This window comes from Haliaeetus albicilla, chromosome 13, assembly GCF_947461875.1.
Source record: "Haliaeetus albicilla chromosome 13, bHalAlb1.1, whole genome shotgun sequence".
NCBI classification, from domain to species: domain Eukaryota; kingdom Metazoa; phylum Chordata; class Aves; order Accipitriformes; family Accipitridae; genus Haliaeetus; species Haliaeetus albicilla.
The window spans coordinates 9815195-9840222 of NC_091495.1; the positions used below are offsets into that span (position 1 = coordinate 9815195).

The 25028-nt window shown below is 39.8% G+C and overlaps 1 protein-coding gene across 1 annotated transcript; it reads right to left on the bottom strand.

The window, feature by feature from the left end:
* Positions 1–317: 317 nt before the first annotated feature.
* On the bottom strand, positions 318–24750 carry RRP15 (ribosomal RNA processing 15 homolog). The gene is made up of 5 exons (XM_069800113.1): positions 24620–24750; positions 21103–21377; positions 19111–19208; positions 18067–18268; positions 318–2523 (listed from the first exon to the last, which is right to left on the bottom strand). The coding sequence occupies exons 1-5, from the start codon at positions 24681–24683 to the stop codon at positions 2371–2373; spliced, it is 792 nt and encodes a 263-aa protein (XP_069656214.1). The 5' UTR covers positions 24684–24750; the 3' UTR covers positions 318–2370.
* Positions 24751–25028: the final 278 nt, after the last annotated feature.

Genomic DNA, 25028 nt, shown 5'->3' on the forward strand with positions numbered 1-25028 from the left:
AATTACCAACTTAAGTTATTCTGAGTTTCTCTGCATATGGCACAATCAAAGGACAAGGCAAAGACAAGGTACAGTATCAAAATTAAAAACCTATCCAATACACATAAAAATTGGAGTATTATACTTCTTAAAAGGCAAGAAACACTCTCCACTCATAAGCAAAAAGTACTGCTATGCACTCTAAATGAAATGGAAGCTGAAGATATTTTTAGCAATATCCATATATTCCATGTTTTTCTTAAATACACAAGTGACACTTCAGTGCTTTAACCAACACATTACTTCAAAAATGCACAAATAAAACTCAAACACCCAAGTATTCTCGAAGCATTCTGAAAGGATTTTGAAATTTTTAATAATCACCTCAATATGTCATAGTTCCTAAGAAAAACTTTTCCAAAAGTTTGATCTCAGAGATTGATGATATCAAACTCAAGAACGACTACAGATTTAAGGGTGCTGATGTAATTTTTCCACACAAAGTAACTGAACTCTGCAGAAAGCAAGCTATGTCAGATTAGACTACTATGTTGCTTTATAGACTGAAAATTCAATGTAGTATATTTTTGTACTGCACTAATGAGATGCCAACTCTCACTGAACAGCTATACAGATGTCTAGCCTTCAGAAGCCGGGATAACCATATGTCAAACTTCTGTGGTTTTGCCACTTGATATTTTGGGTGTATGCCTTCGTTTGTGATAATAAATATCAGGCCACAAACTAATGTCTCCTCAGATACCTAATATGTTTAACACTCAAAACAGCTTGAAAGTCTAAACATTTCTGCTGTTAGCTTTGAGTTCTCCTCAAAGAATTATGCTGCAATATATACCAGATGAATAGGCTAGGGATAACACAACCATTGCCAGTTGTTAGGATGGGTTTCTCTGCCATTTTGTATGTGTATTTTTTATCCTGCAGCACACACAAAGTTCAAACCCCCTCCCCTCCTCAATGCCTTCGTTACAAAAATCTGAATCCACTGTCCTACCACACATTTCAATGCTGAAGACTGAAAACCTGAAAGTCACTCCTAATCCTATCTTGCGTATAAGCAGGTACAAAGAAACGTTTGTACGTAAGACAGAATAGTACTATGTATTTTAAGTTTCAATTAATAGGCCCCAAAGCATTTTCTTCACATAGCAAATGGATAAATGCAACAGCAAAGTTAAACAAATGACACAGCATTAGACAGCCAGTCTGAAACAGTGAAGGAAGCAGAATTCAGCCCCAGCCTCTCATTTAGAACACCTTAATCACAATGTACTTCCTTCTGTATGCATATGCTTATATAGAATATATTCTTACCATGTATGTTAGCTTCTGCACCTTTGCAACCAAACAACTAATTAGGAGAAATTGCTGTAGCTTAAACAAAGCCAACAGTGTTATGCTGACAGACATCTTCCAAAATTTGGTACTGTTCCAGCATGCACCTAAGAGGAAAGGCTTTTGTCTGACCCTTTACAGACCTGAGGAATTAGCATTATAGCTGACTAAACCCACAGGATGTATCTCAGAGGTCCGGCTCCTTACTGAAAAAGGCCAGAACACCAGAACTGCAAATGAAGCAACACTGCATATAATTTTATGCAGTATTGCTAGAAAAGCCCTCCTTCCCCCAACAAAAACAATAGCAATGACTGTCCTTTCCTCTCTTACCAGTATCTTAACTTATACAATTTAAGACTTGCACTGCAGAAAAAATACATATGTACATATAAATATATATAAAAATATAAAAGCCAATCAGTAGGGTCAAGTCTCTCTTTTTATAGTTATGTTTCCAAAGTTGTCTCCAATCAAACTAATCCTCCAAGACCAGAACTATCACATTAATGGTTACTTTTCTTTATTATCTACAAAACCTTTTCTGGCCAAAGTAGTAAAGACTCTATAGGAGTCCGATAACTTTACAAGGTGACGGCATTTCTGTGTTTATTGTAAGCCATTTCTACTGCGAATCGCTAACAACTTTTCAAAGTGCAACACTGATTTGGAAATGCAGGCACATTAATACATCAATTGCCATGACTAATGTATAAACTTTTAATGACCTTGGCAAAATCTTTCTTTCATTGGGCAGGTGCCACTATTTTGACTGTACAAAATGTTTTGGAAATATGTTGAAAATTATACATGTTTTGGAAAATATTTCAGGATTTCAATATAGCAAATGAAGCTATATTTAATAAAAGTTTGACATGGAGGAGAAAACACTCCAAAGTTGTGCAAGTCTTTTTAAAAAAAAAAAAAAAAAAAAAAGAGATATCCTCCAAGTGTTGTACATTCACAGAATGCTGAGTTTTTATCCAAACAAAGCTAAGAAGATAAAACATTATCTTGAATGGTTTTCAGTTTCATTCAGTCACTGTCATCTTCTTGTTTCAGACCACCTCCTTGTTCAGTATTGCCCTCTCCATCGCTTTCCTTGTCCCAGTCTTTCATAGATGCTCCCATCATGAAGTCATCACGCAGTATATTCCATTCTGGCCCCTCCTCGGACTTCACTTCACCCTGAATGTTTGAGTGGGGGAGAAGAGGGAACAGAGGAAGATGAGATGAATGTGAAAGGCAGTAAAAGATGGAAGCTCTTCATGCAATCAAATAACACCTCTCACTCTTATAATTTGCGTCTGCAGACCTACTGAGGGCTAGCTTTTTATGTAAATGGTACGCAGAAAAACACGGGACAATCATAAGTGACTTGATGCTAAAAAGCAAACTTGTTTTAACCAATGAATAAAAGAAATATGGAAACAAAACAATTATTCCTCATAGATGAAACACTCAACCCTGGGCACAGCTTCCTTTATTAAAATCTTTCTTGGCAATCAGAATGGATTCATGATATCATTTATTAACCCCCAGGTGCTGCTTCATTAGAACACTTTTTGGCACATTTCTAAAACACAAATATGGATTTAATAAAAGCTTAAAACCCCCCAAACTTAATATTTAACATATTCTGTGATACGTGAACCAAATCCCCTTTATGTGGATTATTACCTCACTACCTGGGCTTGTCATATGGTGCAAAGCTGCCTCTAAAAGAAACAAAGTTGATCTACACTCAGCAAGCCAAACAACACCTTACTCCAAATTTCCTACCTCTTGAAAGTGGATAAACAGAGGCCACACTACACAAACTGGTGAATAATAAAGAAAAGTGACACGAGTGTAGTTTTAGTTTAGCACTGAAACCAGGGCTTGGATGCAGTTCATCTCAGTGACTGTTCATATTTGGGCAGTGCAACAGCCCCATCCTGTGGCAACAGTTTTAAAGAACAGCTTGAAGCTATTGCTGAAGGAAAAAATACTAAAAACTGTTCAATATACTGAAGAAGGATTTCAGCGGTTTAAGCTTAATAGCAAAATACTTCTGAGGAACACAACATGTCTCAATGTCCAGCAGGCAAGCAAAAAATTGTCCTACCAAAACAGAATCAGGGACACTGAAAACGGTAATTTACTTTTGCAGGGTCCTTGAAACAAAGTTAATACAGGCATCTCAGGTGTGCTTTTCCCACTCCGCTGCTCAAAAGGACAGACCTCAGCTGACTCACCCTAATTTAAGGAACCAGCACCTCCTGATACTCTACAGTGGATGGCAGTTATCCTTTACAGCATCCTCTGCAGATGCAGATTCGCCTACTAGATGCAAAACCCGTAGTAAATGTATGATCACTGTAGACATTTGTTCATGCCTCTAGGAATATGTGATACATAGAATCATAGCATATTTAAGCTGATGTCCGTGCAATCTTTGGGAGAGAGCAGCATACAGAATTCAATAGCAGAAGAAATAAAGAATAGAGAATGCAGGTCCATCACTGTAAATTTAACACATCATATCATGCCAACAGAAGTTATCTGAGTGCAAAAAGTCTGCCAAACAAGATTTGTATTTTTAATAGCTAATCAAAGCAGAAGTGCTAAATGTGACTTCTCCTGCAGTTCTTTTTCAAAGACTACTCTCACAAAAATAGGGTAACAAGTCCCAAAAAGAATCTCCCAGGGCCCAGTTCAAAAAAAGAGAAACTCTACAGCTGTTCCTCAAGATGTTTGCACTGTGTTTTCTTTTGTGTGTGTTTTTTTGTTGGTTTTTGGTTGTTTTTTTTTTTTTGTCTTCACAGCTGCTCTCATTAATGCCTACTCCTAAGAGTAGCTCTCCCATCCCAACAATCCCCCTTTTCCCCAGGGTTGTGTGTCCTAACCACTTTCCACTCTTGCAGCAATTTACTTCAAATACTATACCAGTAAAGCCTGAAATATCTCAGACTGGGTAATCAATTACCTGGAATTAAAGAGTTACAGATCAGATAGATCCCTAGGCAGACCTTAAGATGTTCACATGGGAATAATCTATTTTAGTGCAAACACAGCTACTCTGTTCTGGGACACAAGGAGAGGGTAGCTTCCCCCCATGCCCTTTTAACTGTGTTTTCAGTTGTTTTATATGTTTACCTTTGCAGAGCACAGAAAAGTCGGAATGATTACAAAAGTCACCAAGCTTTTTTTTTTTTAATCCCAGACCTTTTATAAATCACTGTCTGAACATGCCACAAAGTAAAATTTGAAATACCTAAATGGAAAAATCCCACCTTCCTTACAAAACAATCCAATTTTCTTATTTTTTTCAATAATAATAAAACCAACAGAAGTTCCTCCTCCCCCCCCCAAAATGCACAGAACAGGCATTTTTTTGTTTTGTTTTTTTTTTTAAACAGCACAGAAGCAGTAGATTACTGTCAGCAATGACAGTGAAAGGCTCAGGGTTTAAAAGCCCAATGCTCAAATTCATCACAAGCTACTATTCAGCAACCATTAGCTGTTCTTTCTGGCTATGTCAAGTGAACAACAGAACAAAAGCAGGACCTCAACAAAAGAGGGATGCTGATCCTCCATAGCATTACCGACTATGTAAGGCACCACAAAGGTTTGAATAGTTTTACAACAAGCCCTAAGGAGAAAGACAGAGGTAGCATGTCCATTCCTCAAAGATGAAGATTAAATGCTCGAACGCAAATATTTAATCAATTTTAAGCGTGCTCCCAAGTGAAGAAAACCCCATGTTTAGTATCTTCATTCCTAACTCATTTACTCGTCTATTTTCCTCTCAGAATAAAAACTCCCCAAATCTATCATATCACAAAACATTCCCGGAGTCAAGAAATTATGCAGCAAGACTATTTGTATAATTAACAATTAGTTCAACTGTAACATCGCTTCCCAACTTGCTTTATGTAAGAATTTTAATACACTTGGTTTTTCAATGCCATAATCTGGTTTCATCTAAATAAAACAAACCTGATTCTTGGCACATGGAGAATAAACCAGCTTTCATTCTATGCAACCGCTTTTGAACTTCCCATCAGCTGTTCATCCACACCTCCCACATTTCACTACAACACTGAAGTCCCCTTTGAACATCCCCAAATGAAAACAAAGCAGGCTATATAAACATTAGTGTGTAACACTACATAAAGTGGATCCTTCAGTAAGGCGAGGAGTGAAAAGTTCTGGTGTTGCTTTTTTACCCCTCTCCCTTTTTTTTACACATACATTTGAATGGGTTTGCTTTTTGCCTGAAGGTGTGGCAACCTATTTCAAAAGGTCTGAGAGGCAGCAGTTAGTAAAGTATCTCAGGAGTCACTGGTTACATGGTGATACACTTGTTATCATGAGCTGAGTAAGACAGACCAAAACGTGCGTGTGGTTACTCTAGTGCAGATACTCCTTTGCTGGGACAGACTGATAGTCCAGTTGAAAAGAGATCATATAAATAAAACAAATACCATCTTGCCTGCTTGGTATGCCACCTAAGCTATTGCAGCATTAGCTCAAGTCTGACACAAGTAGGGCTCTGTAGTGGGGACATACTTCCCAAGTTAATTCTGGTTTGAAGACATACCCTCTAAAACCTGCACCAGGACAAGATGAACTGAAATTCTTAGCCAAGCCCTAACAAAACCACCCACCCACCCGACAACAAAGCTTAGGTCTGTCACCTAGAACAAACAGCCATCCCTTGCAGGATCTGGGCTGGAATTGCCTCCTGGATGCTTTGGGAGGAAGCCGTCTATGAAAGCCTCATGGCACCAGCAGCAGCTATATAATCAAGATCAAGTTAGAAATCTCCCTGTTTTGGTTCATTTCTTTACCACTGCAAAAATCTGGAGTTAAATAATTCACTCTTGATAACTGACATTACAGTAAGTATCTTCAGCTGAGCCCTGCCAAACTCAACACTGGAGTTGCAGCAGACTGCACTGCCACTCAGGTGGGAGATCGATCCTCTCTACCCCTTCTGAAGTTGTCAGAAGCAGCAGCAGGATACTTGTAACTGCACATAGCTGCTTCAGTCTGCAAATGAGTGCCTTAGCTCAAAGGCTGCTTCCTTTGAAAGCTTAAGGGAATTAAGTTCAGTCTAAGTCACAGGATGTTGTCATTTTCATCTGTTGCTTTACTGGCACAGCAACATCCTAAAACCAGAGCAGGAAATTTTGCCAGAGCTTTTCAGAACCTTACGCATAAGCAGACCAAAGTCCCATAATGCTTACTGGTAAGCAACAGCATTAAAAGATATGTCTTGAAATCAGAGCCCACAGATTAAAGACAGCATTTCACTCTGCTTTCCACCAGCTCGTGTCACTTGAACACACCCTAGTTTCTGCATCTGTAAAACAGCAACCATACCTACATCACCGTAGAGATTCCCCTACAGCCTGCATCCAGAAGACAGTAACTGCAGGGTATTAACAAATGAACATTTTTCAGACCTAGGAATTACAATCAGCATGCTGGGCTCCCACGCCTTTGCTCTGTGTGCAAGATGAAATGCCAGAGCTTGCAGGGGCATCTCTCTTTACCATTACATACAATAAACGTTTATTTGTACCTGTCAGGGAAGGAATTCCTAACATAAATATCTCTCAAACAACAAATTTAAGCCCTGAGAAAACAATTCTAACATGTCTAATTAATTTGAACTGCCTCCCCAGGTTCCTCTATTTTGCTCAATGCAAACATCTAAGACCTTGAAATACAGGGAGGCTTTTATCATGACAAAGAAGTTAAAAAGTGTAACTGCCAAAATGTATTCTCGCATACATCTGACAATTACCTTCCCTGCCAGCCTGCATCTTGCTCCAAACAACTGCTGCTATTCCGTTTCTCATCCCCAAGCAAGTTGGTTTAAACCTAGCTCAAAAAAACCCAGGACAGGTATACACTGAGGTGTGTTAAATATAAATTTAAAAAAAAAAAAAAAAAAAAAAGAAGAAAAAAATCACATGGCAGAGAAGCAGAGAGAGGAAATGGAAAACAAAGAACACCAGCATAATCATTCCTCCTAATTCGTTTTCAGGAATATCCAAGATCACAGGCTAAGACAGTAAGTTCCCTCTAGGCTAAGAAGAAATAAAGAAAACTGCAGCTGAAGTATCTAAAGCAGCAATAGAAGCAGAAACATAATGTAATGATTTTTAACAGACAAATGACACTTGGGTTTAATCATCAGTGCCACTTGCCACTTTATCTAATTTGAATTACAGTGAGTTCTTGACTATAAGGTTCCTATGTACGCCTGATCCCAAGCAGACAAAAACACACAGATCTGGAAACTGAGAGCATATCCTGTACTGCTACTATCTTGAACTTCTGAGCTGAAGTCTCACAGCAACTCACTTTGGGAAGCATTTTCGAGCTTGCAGAACATATGAGCTGCACAACAGAAGTCTATTCTACTGCAGCGTAATTCTGCACAATCATTTGTTCCTTAGGGTGAGAGTTATTCAATACCCATTTGCATCCTCTCTCAGAAAGAGAAATCAGAGCAACTGAACTAAATTGCCTTAGTGTATCTGAACTGATGCTATACTGTGGATATCAACAGGGGCACAGGAGATTTACTTAGAGCACAAGGTCTCTTGTGCACACCAGAATCTACACTGGCATTTCTAGTAAAAAAAAAAAAAAAAAAATAATCTAAGAATGATTTTTTTTTTTGACAGTGTTTTGAAACCTGCTGTTCCTGTTCAAACTTCTTTGCAAGTAACGCACTGGAATTATTACTACAAGCACAACAAATACTGATTTTCCTTTTGAGCACAGCCAGAAGACCACCCAGAGCTTAATGACCTGCATGAGGAATCTCCCCATCCTCACATCCTCCTCACATCCTCCTCTAGGGTTTACTACAACTGGGGATGTATGAATGAGAAGGAATGCTTTGGGTTGGCACGGAGAGGCTTAAACATGCCCCAACCTTAGAGGGGTCAGAACTGAACTACAGAATTTCAAAAAACAAGCATTCATCTGGACTTAAGCAAAGAAGTAAAATCATTAGCGTTGTTATTAAATGCTCAGTTGCAAAGAATCACAGAAAGAGCTTATGAGAGAACAGATTCCTCAGCCTTAGTTCATCAGAAACCTTATAAATCGGTATTTGTCAGAAAAAGCAGAAATATTTTAAGAATTCAAGCGTAACACAGGGCCCTTCTGCCTACAGGACACTCTGGAACTCCTCAAGCCTGTGCTGTGCTCCAGCTCCAATAGCAACTGTCTCAGAAATCCTTCCACTGCACAAGGAATTTTACCACACACTGCTGCAAGACAATGCCTGGCCATACTGGCATCAAGATTCCCTTTACACATTTTAATGACAGGATGAACAGCATGGGCATACAACACCCAGGAACTACTCACAGAAAATAAAAGCTCATAAAATAAAAACTCACCTGAAAATAGGCCTCACCTAATGAAACGATGTTATAGTTAAGCTACAACACAGGTATGAACTGTTACCTTTACCCATACTAACAATTCTCCTTGTGGAATATATTCTGTAATTTGTAACTCATGTTCTGTAAAATACAAGGAAAAATGACAATGTTGTGAATATCGAGTAACTACATCACTGTCTTTCCAACTGTCAGGCCAAAACACTCCGCTGACATAAAAATCAAAAAAAAGGTCCACAAGCAAGCATTTTTAAGTAGGTACCAAATAAAAATTAGCTCAAAGTAAACTGCAAATTATTACAGAGAAGATACCTGGAAAGAGAGAAATAACACATTCCCTGTATTAAGTTATCAGGCAACACATCAGGACAGAAAGTTTCCAGACAGTATACTCTTTCAGTATGCCATCACTGATCATTTTCGGTCATGTTTGTTTTTTCCTCCTGTAAAAACAAAACTGCTTCATCATCCTCATCTATATGCTTTTACTTCACATCTGCAATGCCTGTTTATCAGCAGTTACACTACTGACAGTAAAATTACTGTCTACCATACTGGCTACTACTATCTCAGTATTCACCTCTTATTCCTACCCTTTCTTCATCTGTAAGTCTCCACACAACTTTCATATTTCATCTACTTGAACGATAGGATCCTTAGAGCAAAGACTGCATAGCACCAAGATCAATTAACTCCCAATGAGTACTGTGGCTGAAAACAACATATGATCAAGACTTCTATTTAAAGCAACAAGTTATACTTTAATTGCTTATCAGACAAAAATTTGTATAGCAAGTTATGGTATTCAAAGTAGCTGAATCATAATTCTTACTTGGAAAATACAATGCTGTCCATCAGAAAGAATAGCTTTTCATGCTAGCTAGCCATGAGCCTCAGGTAAGCAGTCTGCAAAATATTGTTCATTTTGTACCAGGAAGCGTATTGGCTCATTACCAAGAGCAAACTTACATGGAAGTCTCCTTACCAGCTTTCATCGTTATTCCTAAAAGGAAAATAAAGAACCAAGAATTCTTCCTGTTTGGATGGGATTCAAAATCAAGGAAGAAAGAACTTTTCTAGATACTTAGCCTTTCAACCCTGAAAGAAATGCCACACAACTTCTCACAAGTGATAAAAAAGAATTCTCTCTGCCAGCTGGTCCTACATTTCTTAATGTGTATTTCTTGCAGTACTGAAGACATGACAGAGTTTAAAGATCAGCCTAAACATTACGCAGATGCACAACATCCCTGTTGCAAGTTGCACAGTTCCCAAACCATCAAGTTGTACCTGGAAAATAGGCAGATACAGCAAAAGTGCCTAGTAGGAAGCATCTGGTCAAGACTAAGGTCTTCAATGTGCTATCCCTCAGAAGTCAAGTACCAATGTCTTTCAACAGTCTACTTTAGACAAACATTTCCAAGTCACAACAGATTTTTCTCAGATGTCACCCATTTATGCAAGACACTTATGCACTGTCTCAGCTGGGTACCTAAAATTTTCTGCAGGTTTTTATAAAAGCTTGCCTGTTGGCACAGTAAGGAAACACGCAGGCCCACAGCTGTTTGCTGAAATCATCCAATGTTTTTCATTATGATTCAGCAAGAGGCATAACAAAGTGAGTCCCAAAAGGTTGTCTCAAACAACGAAGGCTACAGTAATGACCAAGTCCTTCACTTCCAGCACTTAAGAAATCATCTCACAGAGTAGCTGATGAGGAAGAATTGGGGCTATTAAAAAGCCTCCTCTTCCTGTCTCAGGACTTCCACTTACATTTGAGTCCCAAAACAAGTATAGGGATCCAAAAAACTATGAGGCAGGAGGGGGAGAACAAAAAAAAAACAACCCACAAAGAACTAGGTTTTGTGTATTTTTTATTACTAAGTACGAAATACTGAAGTTTTTATGACTACTAAGCAGCTTGTCTGGCTAAACCTTCCCTACCCTCATTGCCCCTGCTCCTACTTAAATGGCTTTTGCAACATATCCTAAGTGTCTGCAAATCCAAGTCTCTTTGATTTTATATTCCTGTAATTTCCCTCACACTGTCGTGGGTGAGTGGTAAACTCATTAAGGAACAGACCATACCCCTCAACACTCCTAGGCTGCTTTCTAAAAGCCATTTAAACCTGAAGAGGGAATATGTAAACTGCCGTGATCCCAATCCCTTGTCTTAGCCATCTGGCTACCTTTTCTCTCCATTTCCGACCCTTCCATCTCCTTGTATGTTTCTATATGGGTTTTCCCAACGCCTGCAGGTAGAGGGAAAAATGACAGAGACCACATGCAGAACACTGTCCAGGGTTCAGCAACAAACCAAAAAGAGGTCAGATCTTCCCAGGAAGATAGCTTTAGTATCCCTTGTAATAACAGTAGGTAAAAAAAAAAAAAAAGTCTATTTTTCTAAGATTTCGATAAATTTCAGGAACATTTATTAAAAACTGGCCAGATTTTCCCATAGAAAAAAAAATACTGAATTCAGCAACCCTCTAACCATTGGAAGCTAGAAGCAGTTTGACCTACCACTCCTGAAGTTTACCAAGATAAACAGATGAGTATGAGTAGGTGCCCACAGAGGTCATTTATAATACACATCTGCTAGTTCAACACTCTGGAAATCAGAATATTTTTTACCTTAATACAACTTCAAAGTAAGGGAATCACTTTTCAAGATAATTTCCAACAGAAAATGCTTAGATGGAGGAAACAAACTGGTTAAGACAGACAAGCTCCACCCAATCTTTCTTACTTCCAGAGAACTTTTTTTTAAAAAATACATTTTTGATACATTTTTGTCTAAGTACACTGCCCTGCCTATAAGAGTTATGAACAAAGCCAAAAGTGGAAAGCTGCTTTTGTAAGGCTTCCAACTCAATTTACCAGATAAAAAGTCTAATAGGATTTGACTTTTTGTGCTTTGTATACTTACAGGAAGATCAAAGAAGATGTATACCACAAGTTTTTCAAATGTGGTTGTTTTAGACATAGTTTTACTGAAAAAAAGCCTTGCAACATCTTCTGGAAAACAGAATACCATCATAGTATCATGTGCACTAATAATCAAATAGCAAGGCAAGTTAGTTTCAAATATGACTGATGGAGCTGTCTCAATATTGCCTGACATTTCAATCAGAAATCCCTCTTTATATTAATTTACAAAATTTGCCAAACTTGAACTACTTCATGCTGAAGGCTTTCACTATGTTTCAACTAAAATCACATCATCCATTTTCACAGAAAGACGAACTTAAAATATTTTGTCTACAGCTCTAAGGAGGAAGGAAAGAGACATTTCCTACAGGCATCCATTAAAACCTTGCATCATTCATTCTTTTTGAACTTAAAAATCAGTTAAGGATGTATTTTGGAGCTGGGAACATGTCTTTTGCTATCTCCACAAACATTTTCCTGGATCTGGCCAAGTAATAAACATCTGGAGGACTGCCCTCCCCAAACCTGAGGTCATCACCTCAGTAGATACAATAGGCATTTAGTATCCAAACTCTCTTAAAATATCTGTCCTCACCGATCACACACTATCTGCATCTTAGAAGACAGCATTAAACTAGACCACACGTGACTCATGATGACAAACAGGGAACTGGTCTTTCTGTGCGAGCGGTTGTCAGGGCTGCACTTGCATTAGGCACCAGGATGCTGGGCTGCATGCTTGGTCCTCAGGTGCAGGGGGAAAAGAACTTGTCAGGAACATAAAACACGAAGAGGATTAAAAAAAAGACATTGACAGACACAGAGTGCGAAAATCACAATCTTTTTCCCTTCCTGACTTCTGATCAAGTATTTGACAAAGAGAGCAGAAAAGGAAATCTTAGGATAGGAAAAAGGGGGAACCTACTGAAGTACAGCCGTCACACAGCCCTTAATCCTCTTATCTGGAGTTGAACTCACTGTGTCAAGTTCTTGACATCTATCAACCAAATACACATTTAAATATTGACAAAGACCTACATTCCCATGTTAACACAGATGTGTGTTACCAGCCACGGCAACAGATAGCGAACTGAGCTTGTACATCTTAAAAACCTAACCCTGCTGATGACCCAAACCAGGTAAGTCAATATATCTTCCTGTAAACAGATTTAAGGTAAAAATGTCACCATCAAACAACTTCTAATACTGCACAACAACCCTATACCTTAAAGAATGTAAGAAATTTAGAATATAGCAAACTGGTGGCAGGCTGCACTGCATTTATCCCTAAGGATAAAAATCTGAATACAGCATGCAATTAGGTAGTCAGCAACCTTTTGGTACAAAGCCAAAAAACTAAATTAAAAGCATCAGCTCCAAACATATATGAGGTGACCTTCACAAGAATGTACATATATTTGGGAAAAACAGATACAAATGCACAATTTATAAAGGAATCCAAATTAAAAGTTTCTGTGCATGTGATGGGAAGACATTTATTAAAATTGGGAGAACACATCTACTCTGGCTGCAGCTGAACTAAATTAATACTTGGCTGCCCCCTCAAATCTGCTGGAATACATGCGCACTTGGTTACTCCCTCAATTAGCTCTGTAAAACCAGCGCACAACAGCTGTAGTAATAAACTTCTGCTACTCTGCAATGTCATTATCACCTAAGAAAAAAAGTTTCCTTTTAAGATTAAAAGAGGTGTTGATACACCTTACCAAATTTCTAGAAGTCACCTATGCCTTCACCCATACCTCAGAAACAAACTATTTCCTACAGCTGGTTGAAGCAATTGTTCAGACTACTGTCCCTCCAAACAGGTATATGGATGAAAATCATCTTTTGAGGTTTTTTCCCCCTCCCCATTTCTACATTGTGGAAAAAAGCAGAACATGCCAATGGCCAGTACCTAACGCAGCTGCAAGAAGAAGAAAGCAGTCACTGTAACATGCTTTACACAGATCTAATTTTTAAGCTGGAAAGCACATTTATATCCCCATCTAACTTGAAAAATGAAAAGCCCCCATGCCACTTCTTGTGTCCCAGCAAGAACAGCAAAGTCAGAAGCACAGTACTCCTCCTGCCCTTGAACAATCCTCAAACTACTGTTTAAAATTAAAGTATTTATAAATATTTATTAAGTGTCTTACAAACAAAAGAAAAATCTATAGCAAACCTGACTCTAATCACTGTGTTTACAAATTACTTACCAAACACTAGAAGCATTTATAAAATACACTTCAGGCAGAAGGAACTTTTCTGGAAAAGCATTTTATTTCAAGTCCCATATGAGCAATAGCTGATATGAAATAGTGCTTGTATTCTTCTCTGCTCATCTTCCTTCCCACCAATGAATTATTTTAGAATAGGTACTATTTTGAGACCAATACACCAATTTTTTCCAGATGCCATCATGACACAGGACGCAAATTGTACCTCCAAGTCATGTAGTCAGCACAGTTTACAGAAAAATTACCTTGCAGAATTTGGATCATGGCTACTGAAGTAGACCAGGAAATCCTGCTCTCACTTCTACCATTGAAATGCTCTGCAATGGATCTGGTGTAAGAAAACTTACAAGTTGGAGCAAACACAGGTGATTCAGAAAACCATGCCACAAAGGCCTAATTCAAAATTAAAGGTCAATGAGTGCAGGTTATGCTTATCATGAAGAATATTTGTAACTTCCATGCCAGTTATTTGTATGTCACTAGAAAATGTTTTACCACCCAGTAATGCTTTACAAGGAGTAGCACAAATGACAAGTGAAAAGTCAAGATCAGAGCTCCCGGTACTGAACGACCCTGTTGTAACTGTCATGCAGCAAGGGAGAAGAGTTGAGGCTGTTCCGGGAATGTTAACTCTTAATTTTTTTGTCTTCCTACCATTAAGATTTCAAGACCTCATGTAATTCACTACATCAGCCAACACATCTGTGCACCTCTAAGAGAACAGAAACTTCACACAACCCTCCAAGCAAAGGTACTTCCCTAACTCACAATCCTAAGAGCACCCAGAAATTTCTTAAGGACCTAAAGAAAAGAAAGGATTCCTGCAAGGAATCCTTTACCACCACTACCTACTTCTGTATTTCTTCTCTAGACATAAAGATGACTTCAGCCTCTAGGGCTGGAAAGACAGCATCTCTGATATGTACCTTTTTTAAGCCTGTAGTTTAGTAACATTTCTTATAGTATCCTACAGGTGGGAAGCTGCAAGATACAACCAACACATACTGAAACAAAAATCTGGTCTGGAAGGATTGTGTTGGACAAGATTGAAAGCTTTCATATCTCCCAATAAATGCTTCCCCCCAAAATAACCCAAACAACAAACAAGTGGGATTTTTTAAAAAAAGAAAAATATTACATTTTTTTCCCCATGCTGCAAGGCTTTCAGATAAGGTGGTGAGGGGAGGTAAATTAGAGGATCTTACCCTGAGGCAAGCATCATGTACAGTTACCTTAGAAAAAAACAGGGAAAAATATTACACAAGTCAGCTGGCTCAGCAAGGATTAAGAAATACCTTGATAAACAGCTAATGATATGAAAGGCAAAGCTTTTGGCTCCAGCTCAGAAAAGTAATTACTCCCATCTGGGTACGCAAAACCCCAAGAAGGGCTACAGTTTCACATGGCACAGGAAAATTTTCACAGCCTTAGAGTCTTTTTTTCATAGCTACATTGGGTGGGTGTACACCAAGTAATATTTAGGCCAATGGCTGAAGGTATACAAGACTATAAACAATGTTCTCACAGGGCACAGCTTACCTGTCCTTCCCATCCATGCATGAATCTGATAGAGAACAAACATTTTTAGGTGGTTGTGCTACCAGGAAATCCCACTGCTACTGACTGGCCTTTACAGAGCGTTTAATCTCTTTTTCTCACGCACACATATACATAGTCAACCACAGCAAAGCTTTACAAGGGGTTTCTTCAACAACCCCTGACATTTGGAAGAAGCCACCAAGCTTTCAAAAATACGGCAGCAAATCTTGAATTCAAAAACCACTGTAGAATAAGAAAAAGCATTTGCCCATTCTCACAAACGGAGTCAAGTCTCCTTTCATAGTGCAAGACTTGAGTCAAGAAAGGTTTGCTTTCACTGGTAAAACCTTATTCTGCTATTTTTCCTGCTGACTGCTTGCTTTATGTGGGTGGGGTAGTGTTTTTATTGTTCTGGACTGCATTTTAATTGATGGCAGAGTGCCTGGAGTTTGGGATTGGCATCTCTTCCACTGTTTTTGTTGCGATAAATAAATGTATTTCCCCCCTGTTTGTTAAAAAATGAAATACACGCCATACTCTCCATTGCTAAAAACAAAGCAGGCTGCTACAAAAAAAAAAAAAACAAACACCACAAAAAAAACCCAAAAAAACAAACCCACAAAACAAACAAAGAAAAGCTTTCAGATGGCACAATCAATCTACCAAGCTCCTGCTGCAAGGAATTCACCACCCAAAAGCCTCATCCCTGCTTACTACTCTCTGAAAAACCCTCAAAGACCAAGAAGTAGAGATATGACAGTGGAGACCAGCAGTACTGTTCAGTGGCTAAATATGTGTGTAATTCTGAGGAGGAGACTGAAGATCAGATTTTGGCCTCAACCTCAGGCATCAACAACTACAAGGATGGAAGCCCGCTAAACGTGTAAGATATGTTCTCAAGAGAAAATAAGACAGATTAAGAACAGCTTGAAAAGGAGTTATTAAAGAGTTTGGTTCAGTACTGAATGGAGAGTCACTGAAGCAAATGCAACAAGGGAGAGACGGAGGGGGGTGGTCTACCCAGGCAGACAGGGCTATGCAAAAAAAACCCCCTTCCCAAACAAAAAACCAAACCCACAAGTATAGACTTATATTAATGAAAAACTCCCAAATCTGAAGTTTTTGTTCACAAGCAATGCGAAAACAGCACCTGTATCAATACTCAAAACCAACACTAACCAGCCAGCATCTAAAGCATCTCCAGAGCACTTTAATGGAAATATGCTGTTACTGATGCTGCCAAAATATGACTTTTTTTTTATAGTATAGAAACATTTGTAATCTATGTTTTCTGACCTAGTAATTAGAAAATTGCCCTGCTACAATCTGACACAAAGAAAAAAGGGTCCTAGTTTTTTCTCAGCTGTTGATTCAATGCCTACTACAATAGTAGTTGGCACTGCTACTGCTACCACTCTTCTGCTATTCCAGGGGAGGGGGGGAAGAAGAACCACACACACGCACACCCCCCCCACCCAAACAAGCAAGCTGGAATTATTTAAGGAGAAATAAAGTGTCAGCACCAAGCTAAATTGTTCTCGTTATCCGAAGAATTTAAAAAAACACTTTAATATTACACTTGCATGAAAATTGTATGAGCTCTTCATGCCAGGCAGTGTTTCAGCATGCTCCCCAAGTGCACACAAACAAAAAACATATGACAAACTGTTGTCTCCCAACTGATTAAAGTATTTCTTTCTGGCACAGAAAAGCACTTAGTTAACTACTGTGAGTCTCAGCCAACAGAAGTATTCCACCCACTACTAAGCACAAAGTTCAAACCTGAACACAAATATGCTTCAAAAACGTGCAGCTTCTGAAATACGAGAAAGAGTATGTCTGAGCAACTTGTTTTCAACCCTGAGCTACTTGGTGAGTTGAAAGAACCAATAAAGAGTAGCACGAGTCCAACTACACTGTGTCTCTCTTGAGCACATTTGGAAAAAGTGCAAGGTGTTAACATACTTCTTTCCAAAACATCATTACAGCAATAAAGCCACATCAGCCTAACACACACACACAGAATTAGGGAAAGAAAAGCCTACATAGAATGTTTAGTACATCTCAGTTTCTTTCTGTTGTGGTATTCACTTGCATGGCAAAGCCCTTCCGTTCCATATACCATAATCATCCAGAGGAAGCGAGTTTGAAATGTCCAAAACTATGGGTACAGAGAAGTAGTACAGTTTAATACACCATGTAAGATGAAAAGCCCCCACACCTTTAACAATTTTAAAGAGCTGATTAACTACTATTGGCCAAATTCTGAATGTCACAACCCACTAAAATCTAGCAGTTTGTTCTGTGGTTGGTGCAAAATCCAAGATAAAATCCAATTTTTCATATTCTTTTTTTAAACACACAGCTAAACCAAGTTATTTGTACACAAGGTTTGATGTCTTATCAGAAGAGCTTCCAGTGTTTTGTACCTTGACACTCAAAAAGACAAGGAAAACAGGCTAAGAGCTACTTGCTCCCTTCCTAAGTTGTTTCAAAGAAACCCAGGCACTGGGACCCCAGGTGTTCTGAAGAGCAGGCACATTAATGGACAGCAATTATACTGAGAAGGTAACTTGTATGTATTTTTTCTCCCAGACAAAGCCTACCTGTTTACTTTTTGTGGCCTTTCCAGCAGGATTCTTCCTTCCTTTAGCACCCTCCATGTTTCTTAAAACACTGATGAAATCTTTCTTTGACACAGATGACAGTAGTTTAGCACGCTGCCTGTCAGAGCTCCCAGCTTTCTTCACCTTCTCATCAACATTCTTTTGGTGTGTCCTGACAGCATTAAATAATTGTACAACACCTCTAGGATGGGGAAAAACAACAACAAAACAGAGTTTTTAACTCAAGTTCCCTTTACAGAAATTAACCCTCTACCAAAGCAACTAATCAGGGCAGATGCTGGATGGCTTCTAACTCCCCAAAATGGTTACTCTGAACCTCATTTCAGTTAAGAAGTAACATTTATTACAAAGTAGCAGGCTTTAAATTTTTCACTTTTCCTTCACACTTATTGCTAGGATCCAGAAATTAACAAATCCACCAGTAACTATTCAGATCCCAACCTAAGCAAAGTAACATGGCACTGAGACCAGTGCAAGAGCATGTTTTGTCCCCAGAAGCACGTTACTCATCTACAATCAGCCATTAAATTCCTCAGGCAAGATCTTAAGAGCAGCTAAAGCAGGGGGACAAGGCAGAGGAATAAGTAAGGAGACAGATACAGACAGCACATCAAGGTGCGTCGCAGGACTAGGTGAACCAAACTACTGCAACACAGAACAGGCAACTGAACTTAAACTGGTGAATCCTCCGCAGAGAAGGAAAAAACGGAGTAGTAGAAACAAATGTTCTGCATTTTTAAAGCATTAAATGAACAAAATGAGGGGATCCAACAAAGCACTTCTGTTAACCAAACATTACATTCCCATCTAAATTTTTACTCTTTCATAAAGCTTCTGAAATCTTTTGTTGAACTTGTTACTGTACAATGCAGACCTGTATATAAATCTCTCTGCTCCTGCTAGTCACCTCTTAAGAGTTCAATCTGATTAGAAACAGATTACCTGCACAGGCCAATTCTTCCCCTTTTCTTCCTTTTTTTCAATATACTTATATTGAAGGAAAGCATTCAGAAAAACTCTTACCTCGTGGCAATTCTCTGAAGATTTCTTTCTCTGTCTCGGTCTTTGACAACATCTGGCTTCACTCGGCACATCATTTCCCACTCCCGCTTTTTATCAAGCTGCATTATAAATATTGTTATGTGAAACAACATGGAGCATTGGAGAATGCAGCATAGTCTGATAGAGTATGTAGCAAGAGTCAAAAAAAAAGATAAATCAACAAAACTCAGTTTGGTTTGAGGCTAAGGGGAGTTCCAGTATAGGTCTGGACAACAGGTCTGAGGCAAGTCTCTTGCATTGACACACCAGGGGCCACAGTCAAATCTCAAAGAGTCACTTGCCTTCAGTAACAAAAACTAGAAAAGTTGCACCAGTGTGATGCCTCTGGCTCAAGACAAGCAAAAGGAGTCTAGAAAAATGCAAATGCTTTCACACTGACTGCTACAAACAAGGAAATTATTCAAAGACATCTTTCAACTCCAAGACTCACAAGTTGATCACAGAGAAATTTACACATAACAAAATCCTGGGTCTATCAAGACAGGTATGTCGCATTTTGAGCCTTGGGAATTTGACTTCCCCAGCTGAATTAATTGTGGTACAGCTTTGTGACAGACAGTGACACATGGCAGTCTGTAAGAGGCAGAACTCAAACACCAGGAAGAGCACCAAGCGCCCACTGGAGAACAATTCCTGTGCACAACACTGATTTTGTCCTTTTTTTTTTTTTTTTGAGGCGCTCTCTTTCAAAAGCAAACTGATACATTTTCCCTTTACCAAGGGCCACACCACCAGCAGCTTCTTTTCTGCTACAATAGGAGAATACTGTATTTCCCCAGCCTCTGCTTCAAAGAGTAAGGTAGTGAAATATTTTTTTCCCCTTTTAACAATTTAACAGTGTTCTAGGTGCGGTGATGTTGCATTAAGTCTGTTTTACGCAAGAAGTCTTTCACGGAATTTCAGAGTCCTTATCTTTGTAATTCCAGGCAGACTACCATGAATTTGTGAGTTTATGACCACGTTTTGGCCTTTTATCAAAAGAACTGTCCTATTCTAGCCTTCACCAGCAAGAAATTAATAGAAGGCAGATTGTTCTCATATTTTTCCAAAGGTAAACAAGACAGTTTGGGGACCTGCAGCCCAACTCTGCTTTGCAGTACTCCCACATATTTACTGGATGAGAACAGGTATTTGGGACAATCATAACTGAGCAGATGCTGTACTGAAGCTCTGTATTTAAAAGGCAGGCCGTGGCCTAACAACAGCATGTCCCAGACTGTCAGGTGGATAACCTGGTTATCCTATTGAAACAGAACTGGTAAGATGAGACATTAGAACTATTAATGTATTTTTAGCCTGAGGGTAAATTAATCACAGCCTGGAACTAAAAGTTCCACTAAAGACACACAAACAAATGACTTAACTGCCAACATAGTTTTGTTCTCTTCATAACAGTTTCAGAACCAAAAGCAATTTAAGGTACAGACACTGTAACAAAAAACTCCTACCAGGAAAATCATTGAGGGGAGCAAACAACAATTCACAACCACATCAATGATTACTACAATCTCAACCTAGAGACCTTTGATTTTGGAAGTCACAGCAGAACTTAAATGAAAGCAGTTTTCTCCTTCTCCCTCTCACTTTCAATGAGAGAGAACTATTTCAACTTGTAATGCCGACAAAATGAATTATACCCCAAATTAACAAAAGCAATTAGAAAAGCAGCTGCTTTCACCCTCTCAACACCAAAACATCTTAAGTTGACAGACTGGAACAGTCCTGCTGCCAAAGATCAGCCTGCCTGATGGCCCAGAAAAAGCAGTGAAGGAAAAAGCCCTCCAGCATGACTGTCTGGAAAGTAAAAAAACTGAAGCTACTTCACATCATGGTGGAGGAGAGATTCTGAAACAGAAGACAGTCTCAGAGCACTCTCCCAAATCCACCCTGACGGGATCTTGCATGTACCACATCTGGCTGACTGTACAACAAGATACAGCATCTTTTTCTCACCTTCATTCTCTTCTCCAGCCTTTCTTGTTTTTCCTTTTCTCTCTCCTCCTCCAGTTTTTTATTCTTGGCCAAGATGGTGGACTTATTTTGCGGAATCTTTTTGTTGAGCACTTTTGCCATGGCATCTGCCCAGCCTGCACCTGGGCCAGCTTTGGAGCTTGTTGCCTTTTCAACCACATCACCAAGGGCTGCTGTTTCATCTTCATCATCACCATCCAGGGCTTCACCTCCTGAAGAGTAGCTATCTTCTGGAAGTCCTGAGCTTAACTCAGAATCTAGGGGTAAAAAAAAAAGGAACAAAAAAAGTATCAGGAGTTCTGTTTCTATTAAGGATCCATCACTAGCTTAACTTGCTCCATTTGTAAATGTTATCAGAGTTCAGGGCCATATACTACTTGCTGTTACAATTAATTCCTCAAGCAGGCATACACCACCATAATGAATTTATTAGAAAGTATCCAGTGCAAATGCTTGCTCATCTCAGTGATGATTTAAAGTGATTTAAGAGGTTGGGTAAAAGGGAAAAGGCAGCCTTGAAAATTTATTATTAGATTAATGAATATTTTGATGTTTAGGAGTGGCAAGTTTTGGGAAAAAACCTATGTTTTCCAGTTCAAAAACTATAATTTATAAATGCATATACACACACACATACGTATGCATTTATGTATGCATGTACATACTTATACACAAACTGCAACAGTGACATCTAGTGTTTAAATGCAAACAGCCACATGAATTAAATTGAAGGTAGGGCAGCATTTCTTACATGAAAGCAGAATCTGCTCAAGAAAAATAATGCCAACAAAAATACAATTACCTAAGCATAATGAACACAGAGGGGAGACTGCTTTGTGAAATAAAGAATCAAGACAGTTGCTGGGTAGTTCAAAAGAAAACAGAAGCACTGAGCTTTTCTGGTATAAGTAACTGCTCAAGGTTTTGAGACAAATAAAACACCCCCAATTTCAAGTTTCCTTACCCTATCCACCTTCAAAACAAAAAAGAAGGAATTAAAGTTAAAATACTGAAGTTTGGAATCAAGCAACAGCAAGACAGGACAGAACAGCCAACTAGACAGCAAATCAAACACATGAAGAATACACCACTTCCCTCACTAGTCTGTTCAGTGGGTCAAATAGCACAAATAAAGTCTTTAACAGTGCAGATGACTAGAATGAAACAGGCTGCAAGTTTAGGGTCTGCTAAAATATGTTTGGTTATTTCAGTGGACCCACTTTATCACGTAATCAAGAGCAGAGCATAAAAGTGTCCTGCCACTATTAACTACCATTCCACTAATACTTATGCCACTCAAAAGTTTTAAATTAATTATGTTGTATACAACTTTCAAGGCTGCAAATCAAGCGCTCAACAGAAGGAGGCTGGTCTCTGACACTGCAAGTCCAACCAGCAAGGGGACAATTCCCCACCAACTCTGAGATACCAGCTGACTGGCTTTCATCCATCTACTACCCTCACACTACTTTAAAAAGAGTATTTTAAAATCACAACGTTAAGTACTACTGAGCCAAGTGCTTTACTTTGTAAGCATTACTATATCCCATGAACTACCTTTATCAAGCAAATTATTAAGAGAATGAAGTCAGGACTGCTTCAGCAGATCGACTTTCCGTAAAACCATGCAGACAGCTGTTAATGATCTTCCTTATTAATCAACTGCCTATTTAATTACTTAACAAACATAAATATACACTGTGTTGCCAGACTAACCCTTTACTGTGCCTTCTCCACATGCCTTTTTGAACCAGCAAAAAAACCAATGTAGCAGCAAAACAGTGGTGTTAACCAATTTTAAACTAAGCCTCTAATGCCCAGGCATATTTAAAGACTGAGAGCATTTAGTTATCATCATGGAAAGAAGCAAGATTGTATGTTTACATCACAAATGTGGAAGCGAAATACTGAATACTTGCTCATTATCTGTATCAGTATGATTTTTACTACCACGAAGGTGAACAGTGTTGTGTCACACTCCACACAGGATAAGTTACAGGTGTTTTTTCAACAGTCCTTACTAAAATTGGTGATTTACAAGCGGCAAATTTGTTCAATGCATTCAGAAACTACTAAAGGCATCCTTTTTATGATATCAGTATGTCTCCATATCCTGATTTCCAAATTTAAAAAAAAAAAATCAAACCATTGCATGTAAAGAAGTGCATTACCACATCCTGGTTCCTACATGTAAAACAATTTGTCAAGTTTTCGCCCCTAAGCCTTGTCCATGATAGAATATTGCTATCTAGTTTTTAAACAAGGAATTAACCCCTACTTGCAACTTTTTCATACATACAAAAGCTAACAGCTACAAAAGTCCAAACGTGAATTCCACACACTGCTTAGGACCAACTTCCACAGTTAGCTATAAAAACCAGATCAGACTTATAAAAAAGAAAGTGCAAAACCATGTATTAATCTCCTTTACTTGATATTTCCTGGCAATAAAATAGGAGGATAATGCCGGATAATACCAACAACATTTTGCTTTCAACAATTACAGAAAGATGAACAGGGCTTCAACAACCAGCCATGACTTATTCTTTAATACATCTGAGGATCTGTCAACGGCATGACATAAAGCAGAGGTATTTCAAAGTAAACTAGATAACTCTATCAGAAATAGGAGCTGGGGCTCTATTCTGAATCGCAAAGATTGAAGCCTGGCATAGATTTAATGTAAAAAGTCCCAATTGGGGGGGGGAATAAATATACACATATATCGCCATACTTTATTCTTCTAAACTTGCCTGGTGATCTAGGTGTAGACGGATACAGTTAAAACCAGCAATCGTTCAGAAATGAGCTCTGAAAGAAGCTCTCACACAAGGCCTCCCCTTGAGTTCAGTTTTGACCCTCAAACCAAACAGAACCACTGAGAACTACGGCTCCAATGGCCACAACCTTGATTCCTGCCAGAATAAAGAGTAAAAAAAAAAAAAAAAAATAAATCCAGTTATATAATTAAGAAGCGATCACAACTAGTTCGGTATACCCTCACAACACACGAAGAAGCAAAAACGAGTGGAGAACCACGTAGAAAGGATGGAGTATGAGTACGTTTATGCTGTGTTTATACTCCGTGCTCTCCTGGTAGGCTACTGTAATTGGCGCATCTCAGGGGTTTCCTCCGGAGCACGAAGCCGATCCTCGTCTCGTACAGACAGACGCAGGCAGACACACAGCCGGGAAACCCACCCCGAGGGAGCCCCGCGGGCACCCCGCGCCCCGCTGCCTCCGCCCCACCGGCAAGCGGCTTCGGCAGGCGGCTGGGCCGGGGCCGTAGCTCCCGCCGTCCCCGACAACCGGCTCCAGCCCTCGGGCCAGCCTCCCGAGGGGGGGAGAACGGGCTCAGGCCCGCCGGCGGGCTCGGACGGGGCAGAGAGGAGCGGCCGCTCCGGCCCACGGCGGGGGCCGGGGAGGCCTTAGCAGCCCGTCCGAGCAGAGAGGGACCCAAACCCCTTCCCGCTCCCGTTGGGGAAGCGGCGCCCGTTACCGCTGTCCGCCTCCTCGCCCACCGCAGCGCCGCATCCACGTGGGCCCGCCACGGCAGCCGCCATCTTCCCCACGGTCCGCCCAGTATCGTCTCCCGGCCCGGCCCCCGCGCCGCGAATCTGCGTTCCGTCTCCAAAGGTTCCGGGCAGGCTAGCAGAGCCGGCGGCTTCCGGGGCGGGCCGCGGGCCTGGCGAGGCGCGTAGGCACCTCGGCAAACGTGAGGGGGCGGGAGGTCTGCCTGGGCTTCTCCTCTCCCTCAGGCCCGGGGAGGTCCGTGGGTCTCGGGCACTGGGCTGCTGCTCTTCCCGGGAGTGGGCAAAGCCCTGCGAGACCCTGCGGGCCTCTCCTTGTCGCCATTTTGGGGTCACCGCCAACCCCGGCACTGATGCCTGGCCTTGCGTTTATGTGCA